The sequence below is a fragment of the Motacilla alba genome, chromosome 2 (genome assembly GCF_015832195.1).
Source record: "Motacilla alba alba isolate MOTALB_02 chromosome 2, Motacilla_alba_V1.0_pri, whole genome shotgun sequence".
NCBI lineage: Eukaryota > Metazoa > Chordata > Aves > Passeriformes > Motacillidae > Motacilla > Motacilla alba.
The window spans coordinates 110,243,797-110,258,105 of NC_052017.1; the positions used below are offsets into that span (position 1 = coordinate 110,243,797).

The window sequence follows — 14,309 nt, forward strand, 5'->3', positions numbered from 1 at the left end:
TACTGGGGAAGCCTAAAGTATGAATGCTAAAGTGTGTGGGGTTTGTAGGTGGAGGTTGTTGTGTTTTAGGTTTTTTTAATTTTATTTGAGACTGCACATACCAATCAGAATCTATTCAGTCATGTGATGCAAAGTAGAAGTTTATCATTCTGGTTTGGCAGACTCAATTCAGAACATGTATGAATGTGGAGTAAAAACTTTGTGGTTGAAGTGTGATTGTCAGTTCTCATCTCTAGTCAGAATTAGATATGTAAATATACACACTTAATATTTATCACAAATCAGAATGGGACCAGAGGACGGGAAAATGCATTTCAATGAAGGTTTTTTGAAAGGCTCTGTGTCAAAAAATTAAGATGTGATCTGCTCCTTATGTACTCTGCTCGTGCTTTCAGTGCATGTGCTGGCTGGGCTGGCTTGTTGAGCTGTGAGAAGTCTGGCCAAAATGTATCATTTTCTGCTCAGTTAGCAAGCTGAAAGAGCTCAGTAAGAGCTCAGAGGAGTGGCAACACCTAGGCAAGACGGAAGGTGAGGCCGTACATGAATGACTTAATTTCCTTCCGCTGTCCTGATACTATACCCGTAATGCATTTCCCTGGGAATTTGTAGAACTTGGAGACAATAGTTTATGCAATTTTTAGAAGCCTCTCCCTAGTCTGTGTTACTAAAAAAAGAGTTTCAAACACTGTTTAAGAGAAGTTATGGTTCTGCAAGATAAGTTATTTGAAGAGTTGCTAAGGTATGTGTATCTATACTGGTCCATATATCTTCATCAATTATCTGACTAAATAATAATACAGTATGTTAATACTCTTTGTTTCTTGCACGGAGACTGCTCGGAGTACAGACTAGGGTAATGTAAAACCTGAAATCACAGTGATATGCAAACCTGAATAACTGATAGGCAAAACCATTTACTTTGACCTTCATCTTTTTCAAACTTGATAATAACATTGTGTGTACCCAGTCTTAATTTCTACTTTTATGGAGCACCTGGATTCTTACAGTACAGGAAAGGATATCTAGGGAAAATAATGGGTAATACTATAGTTGTAAGAAGCTATAAGAAAAAATAAGTAGCTATACTCAGCTATAGCTAAGTGGAAGTCTTCTGGTATTATAGTATTGTTGCTACATCGTTGTGCATATTTTATTTGAAAATAAAAGCATTTCATGATTGCATGCACAAGTGTTAATTATCTTTCTTCCCTCAGTGCTGAAGTACCATTTTATCTGATACTGTAAAGCAATTGAGCATCCTGTCTATCAATATCTGCCTTTTTTCATGAATAATAATAAAAATCTTGTAATTATAGTTTGGTTAGTGATTATTAGTTGATGCTCTCTAAAGGCAGTTAATCTTTGTATTCTGTTGTGAATATGTCTTTATCTCTCTTTCACAATTTAATCAATGCTTCTGTGCTTTTTTTTTTTTTCTCTTCTGGCAAGTGGCAGTATTAGTCACTAGATTAAAAAAAGACTTAACTTTCAATTTGCTTTCAGATATTAGTCTTTTTTTTTTTAAACAAGTGAAATCAAGTGAAAATATTTCAGTCTTCAGTTGACATTTATTAGGATAATCTGTGTTAAATGTTACATTCTTTAATTATGTTTTGGAGTAAATTTGCCGTATTGATTTTATCTGGATTCAGGTTGATTAGAACTTGACAGACAGTCAATTGATTTTGAAATGTACTGGATCAAAACAGTATTGTGCTTGGGAAAGAGAATCTTAACTAAGCCATCTTAGGCTAAAGAGAGCTCTCCTATTTTCTATTTTATGGCTTGTATTGGTATTACTTGGAAGTAATTAACTTCCAGTGAAGCAGTTAGTTGCTTCAGAGCAATTAGAGTGCTAAATGAATTTGTGCAAGCAATATTTGCTTGACTGAGAAAATTTGTTGAGCAGTTGCCAGTGTGTAACGTATAAAAGCAACAAAGTTGTTACCTTTTCCTTAATGTGAGCAGTATTAATTACATTTTTCCATTTTCTCTAGTTAAAGTACCTCGTAATTTTCGCTTGTTGGAAGAACTTGAAGAAGGGCAGAAGGGAGTAGGTGATGGTACAGTAAGCTGGGGCCTTGAAGATGATGAAGATATGACACTCACCAGATGGACAGGAATGATCATTGGGCCACCAAGGGTAAGTGTGATGAAATAAAACATTTTTGTTAGGTTTTAGGCAGTACAAAATGCGAAAAAAAAATAAATGTTAGTATTCTACAGTGTAAAGGAATAGTTAAAATTCAATGTATGAAATTGTAGAAATAATGTATAATTCCTCATTTTCTGGCATGTAAGTGTTTCAGGCTAGCCTCCCCTGTTTCTGCAGCTATCTGTAAAAGCCAGTTATGATCTGAGACGTATTTTACTCAGTTATGAGTATATTAATTCTGTATTTCCACTGTTACTGAACATAAGTGTACACTGATAGTACAATAAACAGGTAACTGTCTTTCCCCATTTTGTCACATGTGCCTGATAATTTTAATTTTTTTGTAAACTGGCAGTGTATTTTCAACTTCTATAAGTTTTATTGAACAGTCTTTCAGTATAACAGTGTTAGAGTTTCAGTTGAATCATACCTAAAGACTAGCAGCTTCTAATTACCTCTAATCCTTCTGACCTTTGAAGTTCTGTGGAGTGTCATTTAGACTGATATAACTTGCAAGAGAAGTAATCATCTCTTGTGTGTATCGGCCATATCAGATATGAGTGGACTTTACTTGACCTAGTGCACATTTTCTCCTAAGTTATAATATGATGCAAAAGATCAGTGTGTAACTGAGACCTTTAAATGAGTATATCTAAGTAGCCCTCAGTTAGCACATGTCTTTCACTGCTAGAGTGAAACCTGTCTTGTGTGTCCCTTGGTGCTGCAGGTCTTATAGAATGAGTTGTCCAAGGCAGACATCAGAGCTCTGTCTCAGTGTAAATAAAGTCTTCCAAAGTAGCAGAGTTCCAGAGGTAGATTCAGTGTAATTCAGATTTCTTTTGGAAGTCCTGTGCTACTTGCAGAAGGCTGCTTTGAACACCTGAATGAGCTCCTAAGCTTTGAACACCTTGCTGAGCTCCTAAGATTTGGATGCAGCTGGGAGAGGGCAGATTTAATATATAATCATAATGACTGTATGCTTTGGATATTAGCTTCTGTGGAATCAGTGTTGGAGTCCATTTTGAAGAAAGTTTGTAGTCTAATGTGTTGGGATAAAAACCTGAAAATTTTGACCTAGGTGTCATAGGGTCTCCCTGGCTCTCCAGAAACCCTCCAGAACTGCTTGTGACTACTTTCTTGTTCAACCTAAGGCAGACTACTACACATCTTTGAAAAGAGATTATGATGTGTATAATACTGTACTTGTAATACTATTAATAGAAGGTCCCGTGTATTTTTAAAAAATAATGAAAGTACTCAGCCCAGCTTGGGATACACTTCTAGTCCTGGTCAGTTTGTAGTTCTGTGAGTTTATTTTCTTTATGATAAAGAGTGCATGCAAACAATATATCTTGTGCCATTTCAGGGACATGCAGCCTGGCAGATAGAATGACTTGCAATATGTAGTGACTGTAGAAAGTGGAAGCCAGCTCCTAAAACAGTTACAGCACCTTGAGAAGAATTGCACACATAGTTTCAGGGCCTGTAGAAGATGAGTGCTTTTTGGAAGTGGCTGAGTTAAGTAGATGGTACAGTTAGGAAAAACATGGAGGAAGTTGCTGATACTGTCCATGAAGTTCTTCTCATATGTGGCTTCTCTACAGTTGTACAAAAAAAATTGCTTATTAGTTTTTTTATTGCTTCATTTGAAAGGTGACCCAACAGCAAGAGAGGAGGGTAAGATTTGTTTTGGATTAACGGAAACATTTTTCTGACTTACAGAAAATGGGATTTTAGTTTTTTTTGGGAAGCTGGCCAGTGATGCCTGGCTTGCAGTAAAACAATGACTTGATAAATTGAGCAAAACTGAGAAGCCACCTGGATAAGGGAATGAGAATGAGTGCTGTTCTTGGGATTTTCCAGAGTTGTGAGCAGAATTATATACATTTTGGCCTATTTTCACTGTAACTGACAGCATCCCTCTCTGAGGAAGTAAATTGTTCCGGCTGAATAAATAATGAGAATTTTAGTTACTGTGTTTTCTTGCTGTGGTGGCAGCTATGTTACCTGTAGCAGGATAAGATGACTAAAAGCCTTTAGCTTTTAATCATAGAATCAGAATGTTAAGGGTTGGAAGGGACCTTAAAGATCCTTGAATTTATCCTTAAGATGTCCCAACATCCTGTGCCATGGGCAGGGATACCTCCCACTAGACCAGATTGCTCAAGAGCTCATCTCATCTGGCCTTGAACACTACCAGGGTTGATGCATCCACAGCCTCCCTGGGCAACCTTGTCCAGTGCCTAATTACATTCACAGTAATGGGAAAAAATAATAGAAAACCTTCTGGTTTTCACTGTTTCTTTGTGACCCACTTGCTGTGCAGTCTCTGTGCCTGCTCAAAAATTATGGTACTCGGTTAGAGTGCTTCAGTAGTCCTGTTTTCACTCTGCATTTTAATTAACCACAGACCGGACTGTTGTTTGATACTTGGCTACGTGGTTGATACTTCTGCTTGGAGAGTAACAGCTGGCTGATGCAGAACAGCTTAAAGATGCTACTTCTGAGAGGCATGTTGCTGCTTTTTTGCTCATATTGGCTCTTTCTGTTGTGCCAATGCAAAAGCAGGTGTAGAAACGTTCATCTTCCTTTTGGAACACAGAGGCATGTGCCTCAGTGACCAGCAAACCACTGAACCTTGGCATGGCCTACTTGACAAGATAAAAAAATAGAACCATATCTAATTCTAATGTGGCTTTCTCAAAGTATACTTGCACTTAGAATTACCTGCTCCATGGTCACTTTGGAATGACATCTGCAAACTAGCAGTCACTTTACTGTCCAAGCTCATAAATCCTCCAGTAAACCAAGTGATTCTCAGATGCAGAAATTACAGATATTTTCTGTAGTGCTAACTACTTCCAGAATATGTTTCTTTTGCAGGTTATATTTTTAGTTTGGTTACATCTTAACTGTTAAATTATTGGCATTTCTGTCTTTCTCCATTTCCAGTTTTTTTACAGTAGTAGGTATTTCATTATGGGGGAAGGTGGTTATTTTCCTAAAACTAGTTGATTTCTCTTAGTCCTGCACTGTTGTTTTGAGGATGCAGGTGGATAGAAAGGATGAGACCAAATGTGAACTAAAACCAGTATTGTATTAAAACTTGTTTGTGGTGTAGTCAAAAAGCAGTGTAATTTATGCATAATTATGAAGTAATCAATATAGCCAAAACAGTGGAAATCAGTTAGTAATCCAAGACCTTCAGTTGGTACACAATATTAACAACTTTATATGTATTTCATATTTCATAATTGTTATTCCTCTTGCCTTTGCTCTGTTTTAAAAAAAATTCTTAATATTTAGCTTTCAGTGAAATGCATTAGTCTGTCTTTTTGCTTTCTAGACAAACTATGAAAACAGAATATACAGTCTGAAAGTAGAGTGTGGACCTAAATACCCAGAAGCACCTCCTACAGTTAGATTTGTAACTAAAATTAATATGAATGGAATAAATAATTCCAATGGAATGGTAAGTTGAAATGGTAAGATCAACCATGTTGTTTATTTACACTAAAAAATATTTCTGTGGAAATCAGGTGAGGAATATGCATGTTGCGCAGAGCTTTCTATTTAATGTTTATAATATAAATACAGATTTAAATTTAAATTTGGTGGCCTACTTTTTCAAATCTTTGTGGCTTTTTGTGGCTTACCAATGAGACGAGCATTATTTATAATATTGAGACAGTTGTTTCTCGTAAATGAAGATGAAGGTTTTAGTTTTGAACAGGAAAACAATACGTATTTAAGCTCTGTGTAGGTATTTCCCTCATAATACTCTTATAAAAGGGGATTAGTTTCGTATTGTAGCAGGAATATTACAGATTCTCTCTGATGTTTCCACTAATTAAAAATGGAGGTTATTCCTGATGAGACTCACTCTGGATGGATTAACTCACCTATAATGAACTGGTGTATTTATACTCTTGTTTTCTTTATACTGGATTTATTCAAATCCAAGGTGATTCTGAATTTCGTTCTTAAGTTAACCTTTTGATACAGCTGGTAATCACTTGCATTTTAAAGTTCAATTTGCAATAAGTTACTTTCACTGATCCTGCAGTTAGGGTGGGATGACTTCACAGCCGAGCTGTGGCAGCAGCTCAGGCAAGCTTGTTACTCTGTTACTCACCAGGTACTTAAATACTGTGAGCAATGGGGGTGGCCCTTTGCTCAGAGAGGTGTGAGCTGCCTTGCATTTGCAGTGGTGTGTGCATATACCAGCAGGAAGCACAATCACATTTGTGGGTACATTTGTCTTTAGCGCATACAGAGTAAATGGGTTAAGGTAATACCTAAAGGTGTGTTAGCATCTTTGGATTTTAAATAATTTGTAAGATTTAAAAAGAAAGATGGACTTGCATGTCTGTAATTAACAGTACTGAACTGTGATGCTCAAGTGTCTCAATGACTGTAGCAGGGGAAGAGGTTCTCAGGGGATCTTTTGAGCTGTTGTAGGTTGTAGAGTGGTGTTCTGCTTGGTCGTCCAAAGCTAGTGCACTAATGCTTCAGAAATAATCTAAAATTACTCTGAAAATACTTTCATGTAGCTAACAATTTTCCTCTACCTGAAGATCCTGTTAAATTGCTATCTGCAAATTGGCTCATGCCCTTAATGACAGCTGTGGCTTGTTGTCTAAGGGTGTGTGTTTATTGAGAAGTTGTGAGAAGCAAAACCTGCTTATAGTTGTTTGTAAGATGATTTTCATACCTCTTCCTAGTACCATAGGAACATGTATTATTGTGATTCAGTGAAGAAGTATGCCGTCATGGCTTAATCTCTGCATACCTCAAGGTATAGGTGTTGGTTTTCACAAGCAGGACCTTAGACTAGCAGAGCCTGAAGGCTCATGTTTACTGAAGGCAGTAAGTTTGAGCTTGTTTGGAAAAGTCTACATTCGCTCAGCTTGCTGAGGAACAGGGTGACTACTGTGACAGGAAATCTGCCTAGTCATTTTAAAAGCACTGTTCAGATTGAGTCATTGCTACAGGAAAAATTGATTTTAATAAATTTATAACCTTACATCAAACCATCATTGATTTTTTCCCCCAAAAGATAAACTTGTGTATCTTATGAAGGATTTGCTATGCAAATGCATAACTTCTGTTTTTAATGGATTTAAATAGGAATAAATAGTATTTTTAATGAAAAGAATTTTCATAAGTAATGAATTTAAACCACATTCATTATGTAATTTTTATTGTGCCCAGTGTCTCACATTTTATCTTATTTTGTCTTTGTGGTTGTTAGAGGAACTGTGAAACAAACAGTGGAGCATGTTCAGCATCCTGGAGCAGTTAATATTGCTGCTTCCTGATAGTTCCTTCCTGTTTCTTCCAAGCTGTTCTACCACTTTCTGGTCATCTTTCATTTAATAGATCATAAGTGGTTTGAATTCTTTGAATTAATGGCAAGGTTTCATCTGCAGACTTCCTCTACTATCTGTGCTTTTGCAGGCACCCTGGGTTTTGACATGTGGCCAGCTTTTGGTCACATTGCTTATAGATGTCAGGAGGAAGTTGTGACTTGCTGAAAAGAGACCTGAGACGAACAGCAGCTGAAACTGTTTTATCTTAGCAGATTATACTCAGAACATTTGTAATGTTTTTAAGGTAGGCTTGTGTGCCAGTTAACATCTGTGGAAAAGTAGGGCCCACACTGGGAGTTTTGGAGGGTGATAATTTCTGTTGAGTTAGAGTGTGAGTAGTGGAGAGGAAAGATGGATAAGTGCAGTTACTAGGGATCTAAGGAAATTATTCTCATACTGCCCTGTGGGCAATGGTTCTCAATTTTCTTGACTTAAAAATCCCTTTACATTTCGCATGAAAAGGGCATGTATGTAATGAATTTATCAATACTGGCAGGTTCAGCTTTATTGTTTGATTAATCTGTGAGAGAGGAGTTTGTAAGTAACTTTTCAGCCTTATCTTCAGGAATCACTGTTTGATAAATTTAGTGCAGGAAAGGAGAGAACTAGTTCAGGAATATTTTATCTCAAAAAACTAAGGTGCTCTGAGGCACCCTGTTAAATTGTCTTTCTTTTCTTGTCTGCAAGTTAAGAAAAAAGTTTGTGTTTTTTTTCTTTTTAATTTACCTATAGAGTTGCTGTATTTCTATATAGAATTAGGTTACTAAGGTCAGAAAAACAAGTCCAAGTACTTGTGTAGAGCTGCACAAAATGCTTTTATGTGCTAATGGCATTACTGTTGTAAAACTGTAGGTTATTATTCCTCATGCTACAGGGTCTTTTCTCTTGGAGACTTACGTAACTCATATTGATAAAACACAGGTTGCATTCTAATGTGCTGTTTCTTTTCCCATTTTCTTTTGAGGTTGTCTGATTTTTGCATCTGTAATAATGCTCAGCAGTCTATCTTGCAGGATTTACAATCACTTCTGTTCATTAAGATACCATTTACAGCTGGAAATACTTGTTTACTTTTAAATCACTAGGGACTCTCAGCTGTAAATCTGTAAGCTGCCCAGTTACTGCTTTGACTATGTTTGCTGTAGACATTTGCTACTTGTTGAAGTTACTTGGTAACACTGAATACTTTGCATAATTGTGTAAAATAGTTTGTTTTATTTTCAACTGTTTAAAAAATAATTTTATATATTGCTTCTCTTGCTATTATTTGGGGTTCCACAGTGGTGTACCCCCCAATAAAATAGTCTAAATAAAATAGTCTTCAGATTGCAGTTTGCAGCTTTGTTAGTTTTTTTGTGACCTTGACATGTCTCCTTGAAATGTGTTCCAGGATGTGCATTTGAATATTACCTAATGCTTTTGTGTGATTTGAACATAGTTTGTGTCACTCTCTTAAATGTCTTTAAACATTTCAACGTCTTATCACTGTTTTCCATAAAGTGAGTTTATTATGCACTAACTTGGAAATCAATTCTGCAAGAAAGAAAACAGAACCTGAGCCAAAATCTTTACTGCTGCAAGATGTTATGAAAGAAGTTGGTGACTTGCAGAAAAGAGACTTGAGATAAACAAGCAACAAAAATGTCATGTTGCAGCAGTCTTTAGTCAGAAAACATTCATAGCAATGTTAAAGCAGAGTTTGCAGTCTGTGAGTTTTTTTGTTGCAAATTCCCAGGAAAAAAGAAAAGCAAGAGGAGCTTACTCTTAAGTGATCAGCTCTCATTTTCCAGTCTTTGTAGAACTGCATTATTTGAACACCAGTGGCAACTGGCTGCTGTGTGCTGTAATTGAGGCAAACATCCAGACCTGAGGGAGTCAACAAAGGCAAAATTGAGGAGAAGCAAGGGGGAGAAGGATGGTGTGAAAGCAGAATTTCCAGACTGAAGATAGATGTTAATTTCCGTAGTCCCAGAGCAACTTCCTTTCCAACCATTTTGCCTCCTATCTACCACATTAACCCAAATCCCCCTTTAAAAAAGTAGTAATAGTACAGGAGTTACTGTGATAATTTCACCAGTGCTAACTTTCAAAACCTTTTTCAGTATTGGCTCATACACTGACATATTTTAAACTGGCATGATGTTGCTCCATAACTGAGCTTTACTGTTGGTGGTGTTTTTCTTTTTATCAAATGTTTGCAATAATTATTAAGTCATCTGACTGCCATTCGTACTGTAGCTTGATGATACAAGTTGTTGTTGGCAACTCTGGTGACTTTAAAGGGTTCCCAACTCTGAGCAGAACATGGTGTGAAAAGAAATGCTTATAAGTGCTGAGCTGTAAATAAGGTCAAGGATCCTACTTAGGGACTTCTTTCCAAGGTGGTGCTTTAAACTGGGTGGGTTCTGTCAATTCAGTTCAGAAAATATTTCCCCGTACATGGTTTACCTGAGCTGATAGGCAGTAGCACTATTAAAGGAACAAGAGAGGGAACAGAAGTTTCTTGGGATAGAATTGCTGCCCAAGCCAGCATGTTGTTAAACCTTGGCCTCAGTTTCCTCCTACAATAAGGTTTAGTCTCATCTGGTGTTCTGAAAATAGTCTCACTTCAAATAATCTAGAAATAAAACATCTGTGTTAACATTTCTGATTCCAGGTTTTTTTTCTTTCAGCTTGCCCTAATTAAGATGGGATAAGAAACTTCTTGATGTTTTATGCTGCCTAAATCATAAAAACAGTGGTTTCCAGCACTCTTGTAGCCATGTGGGCAGCAACTCTACCAAAGGAATCCAGTAGCATGCACTAGCCCTATTCCTGCCCCAGGGCCTGCTTTGCTGTTGCACAGCTGTAGGCCCCTCTGTGCTCTTAAGTTCCTTGATGCAGGGCCTGAGACTTAACCTGCTGCCAAAACAATTCCCAGAATGACCTTCAATTGCTGACTTTCCTATGGAAACCTCCCTGTTATAATATAATTGTGTAAATTGTCCCACAGGTTTTATAAACGCATAGGAGAAGTCCCATGTCCTTTCCTTTCAGTTCATATTCCAGTTGGTAAGTGATGTACAGTAATCTTCACGGCTCCATAAGATGACTTACTGTGAGAAGGATCAAAGAACTAAGAAATGTTCCGAGCATTACAGTGATTTCAGTATTTCAAGACATTTTTAATACATGTAGTGCCTCTAGATGTATCAGAAGCACCGTGTAATATCTGTGTGAAAGAAATCACCAACAATACCTGTAGCAAAGAAATAATGAAGGAAATATTCCTTTAGAAAGGTATTCTATGGACTCTGGTGTGGCAGGTTCTTTTAAAGAACTGAGGAACAGCCAGGTGCATATATTAGCATAGTGAAGGTGATTACTTGTCTGTTTTGGGGGTAATTTGAAAAAAACCTAAAAATTTTGTGAGATAGCAGCTCAAGTTTTGCAGTGAACAGTTTGCTGATGTCCTTCTCCCGTCCTCCTTTCCTTCACACTAATATAAGTAGCAGCACAGATGGAAGGGTCCACCTGCATGGATTTTATTGCAGAATCTGTATCTGTGTGTAAGTATATGACTGTTTTCCTTAAAATATTTTAGGAACACAGGGACTTTATGCCACAGAGAAGGTGTCAGGGAATGCTTAGACCATTTCTTAGAGCACCTGTCGATAACAGTTATTTATGTAGATATTTTGTGTTCAGTCATAAATTAGATTTCTCTCTTCTTTTTCCAGGTGGATGCACGGAGCATACCAGTGTTAGCAAAATGGCAAAATTCATATAGCATTAAAGTTGTACTTCAAGAGCTAAGACGTCTAATGATGTCCAAAGAAAATATGAAGCTTCCACAACCTCCAGAGGGACAAACTTACAATAATTAATTTTAGCTGATTCTCAAACTTCTGTCTTAAAACAACAACCTTCTACTCATGTAATGTCTTGATTAAATCTCACAATGCAAACACCCACACATTAAAGAATTTCAGCTGGTATACATGACCTGGACATTTGTAAGAATATATATAATATATGTATGCCCAATATGTTTTCAGGCACTATGGGAGAAAAAGGCAGCACAATTATTTTTTTTTCTCTTACTGAGGCACTGTCATTTAAGCATAAGCCTGAAATAGCCTATAATTGGAATTCAGGTTTACAAGATGAAAGCATGACAGAAAGTGTCAGATTGCTGTGGAATAATATATGTTACTGAAAATAATTTCTGGAGAAGGCAAAATATAAATGGCATGCTTTATCCATCTTGCTTAGTAAAAGAGCTGCAGTTAAATTTGTTTTAAGGTAGCAGGTACAGTGAATACCGTTGCTCATCTTGTTAATTTTGCAAGGGTGTGGGTGCCGACTACTAGTAGTGTCACAAAGTATGTTCAGGATTGTTTTGATACCTGTATTTATAAAATGGGGGGATTAATTTCTGTTAAGCAGCTCCTGTGTTACATGTATTGGACATGGCAAATATTTGTTTACAGTCTTTGTTCTAATAAACCATGCATTTAAGTTTTAGTGAAACAAAGGAAATGTATGGATATGTGATTGAGATTAAAGTTAGTCTTAAAATGTAAATAAAATGTGGAAAGTGTCTGAGGCTGTGCCATTTCTATAATAGTCATGTAATATATGTACAGTAACTGGCAGAAGTAGTGGAAAGCCAAACATAATGTTGCTGCTGGTGTTACGTGCACCTTTTGCTCTTATCACTTTTGTATGCTTAGTTTACTTGAGAGGTCAAGATATTCCATATGTTGCAGGGGAGTGAGTTCTGTCATCTGTAGTATCACTTCTTTAGAGAAACTTGCACTCTGTGTGTGTGTATATAAATATATTTAAAAAAACCTAACCCCAAACACCAAACCAACCCCAAAATAAAAACAAACAAAAACCCCTTGCCTACCCATTTGCCCTTTAGTTCTCCTCCAGATTCTTTCCAGAAATGGGCATAACTTTCACTTTGCTTACTTGACCTCTAAGCAGTTTTCAGATCATATAGCTGAAGTCTGTCCTACTTCTCAGTCCTTTGTCTTGCTTTCTTGCATTTTTTCCTCTTTTATGTTATTTGTCTGTTACTCTTTTTCCTTTTCTGAAACACATAAAAAAGAAACTTCAGGAAGCTTTACTAAAAATCACACCTGTGCTACAGATCATGATACTTCCATCTGCTTAAGATGAATCATTTGCTGTGATGCCACTATGTTCGTAGCTAGAAGCTTTCTGCCTTTCCTGCAGTCCGTAGTCTGTATTCTCAATGTATTCTGTCTGGTGGGCACACTGGTTTTATTTCTGTTATTGATTTCTCATAAGCAAGTAGTTAATGCTATTCTTTTGGATACTATATCTTCTTTCCCTGCCTCTCACCTTGGAGAATGCAAACCTTTGTTCATTTTGGTGAGAATATGTAACATTGGGAGTGAGTCAGCTGTTTGCATTCAAAGTTTTATTTAGTGGTTCTTTTGAAAAGTGGATATGATCAAAAGCCATCAACAGCTAGGTAACTTTCCTTGATAAGCCTTTGCCTGTTTCTGATGTAAACAATGAAAAGCAATAAACTAGGTATTCTTTTTTTTTTTAATGGAAAGGTTTGATTGATATTTGTCAATTTATGCTTTTTAGACAAATTGGGCACTTCCAGAATTGGTGGATTCATAGCTGCCAGCTACCTCGTGTCTGTATTTATATAACATATCATTTGTGATGGTTTGGCTGAAGTGCATTGCAACATTTTTTTCCCTTGTTTTAATTGGAATGACTTTGATGCCATTAAATCTTCTTTCTTACACTAACACTGCTAATCTATATTTAATCAATTAAAATAATGGAACTGTACAGTTCTGAGATGTGAATTTTTGGGAAGATTACAACATAAGCTATTGAGAGAATGCTTGTTGATTATTATTTGGTTGGTAACATAATTCAAGAGACAGGCTTATTCACAGAGCATCAAGAAGAGCCTGTTGTTTGCATGCTTGTGTGTGGTACAAGGTGATCCTGTAATAGTCTGTCCATTTGTATTGGTGAGAATCTGCACATCGAGCTCTAAACAGATATATTTTGCAGAAGGAAAAATTGGTTCTGAAGGGAGTTGAGCTGATCTCTGACACTGGAGCATGTAATACATGGATGACTACAAAAATATTCCTGCAGTGATTTTAGGTGTGTTGGTTTTCTATTTTGCTCACCCTGGGACAAGTCTGAAGTGTAATTAATTATGAAATTTTAAAATGCCTTCAACTACTGCATGAAGCTCAGAGCCTCCTCAAAACTCTTATACTACCTGAAGATTTTGAAGCACTGTGCTTACTCTCCTCCAGAAAAATTATGTTTTGCAAATGTCAATATCTGATCAGTGTTTACTTCAAATTTGCTTTCTCATATTCTGAAATTCTCATTAGGTACTCTACTTAGATGACAGAATTTTAATTTTCCTCTCATGACTATTTAACTTGTGTTACATTCTTTTGGCAAGATTTGAATTTGCCATTGTTACCAAATGTGTATTTTTTTTTTCTTTTCAAACCCATATTTGAACTATTATCAAATAAATCTTGCAAAGAGCACCATTTGAAGCCAATTGAGTGAGGGACAAAGTGGAAAAGCTCTAAATACATAATTCTTTTCGTGTTGGTGGTCATTGGCTGGGATTTAAACTATCTTTGTGCTCTGAAGCATTGCCAAAGTTCTTGTGTTTTGGTTGTTTGAGACACGGATACATTTTCTATGAAGCAGAGAAAAAAAGCCAAAGATGGTATGATTCATACTTTGTTAAACCTTAAGATACAGTGAGC

At 36.6% G+C, this 14,309-nt stretch overlaps 1 protein-coding gene across 2 annotated transcripts in view; it reads left to right on the plus strand.

The window, feature by feature from the left end:
- UBE2V2 (ubiquitin conjugating enzyme E2 V2) overlaps positions 1-13,347 on the plus strand; it is a 28,402-nt gene extending 15,055 nt beyond the window's left edge. For both annotated transcript variants that reach the window (XM_038128023.1, XM_038128024.1), the window contains exons 2-4: positions 1,998-2,143; positions 5,502-5,627; positions 11,247-13,347. In XM_038128023.1, the coding sequence (XP_037983951.1) occupies positions 1,998-2,143; positions 5,502-5,627; positions 11,247-11,393 (419 nt within the window). In that variant the 3' untranslated portion in view covers positions 11,394-13,347. The remainder of the gene's footprint in view (positions 1-1,997; positions 2,144-5,501; positions 5,628-11,246) is intronic.
- The last annotated feature ends 962 nt before the right edge of the window (positions 13,348-14,309 follow it).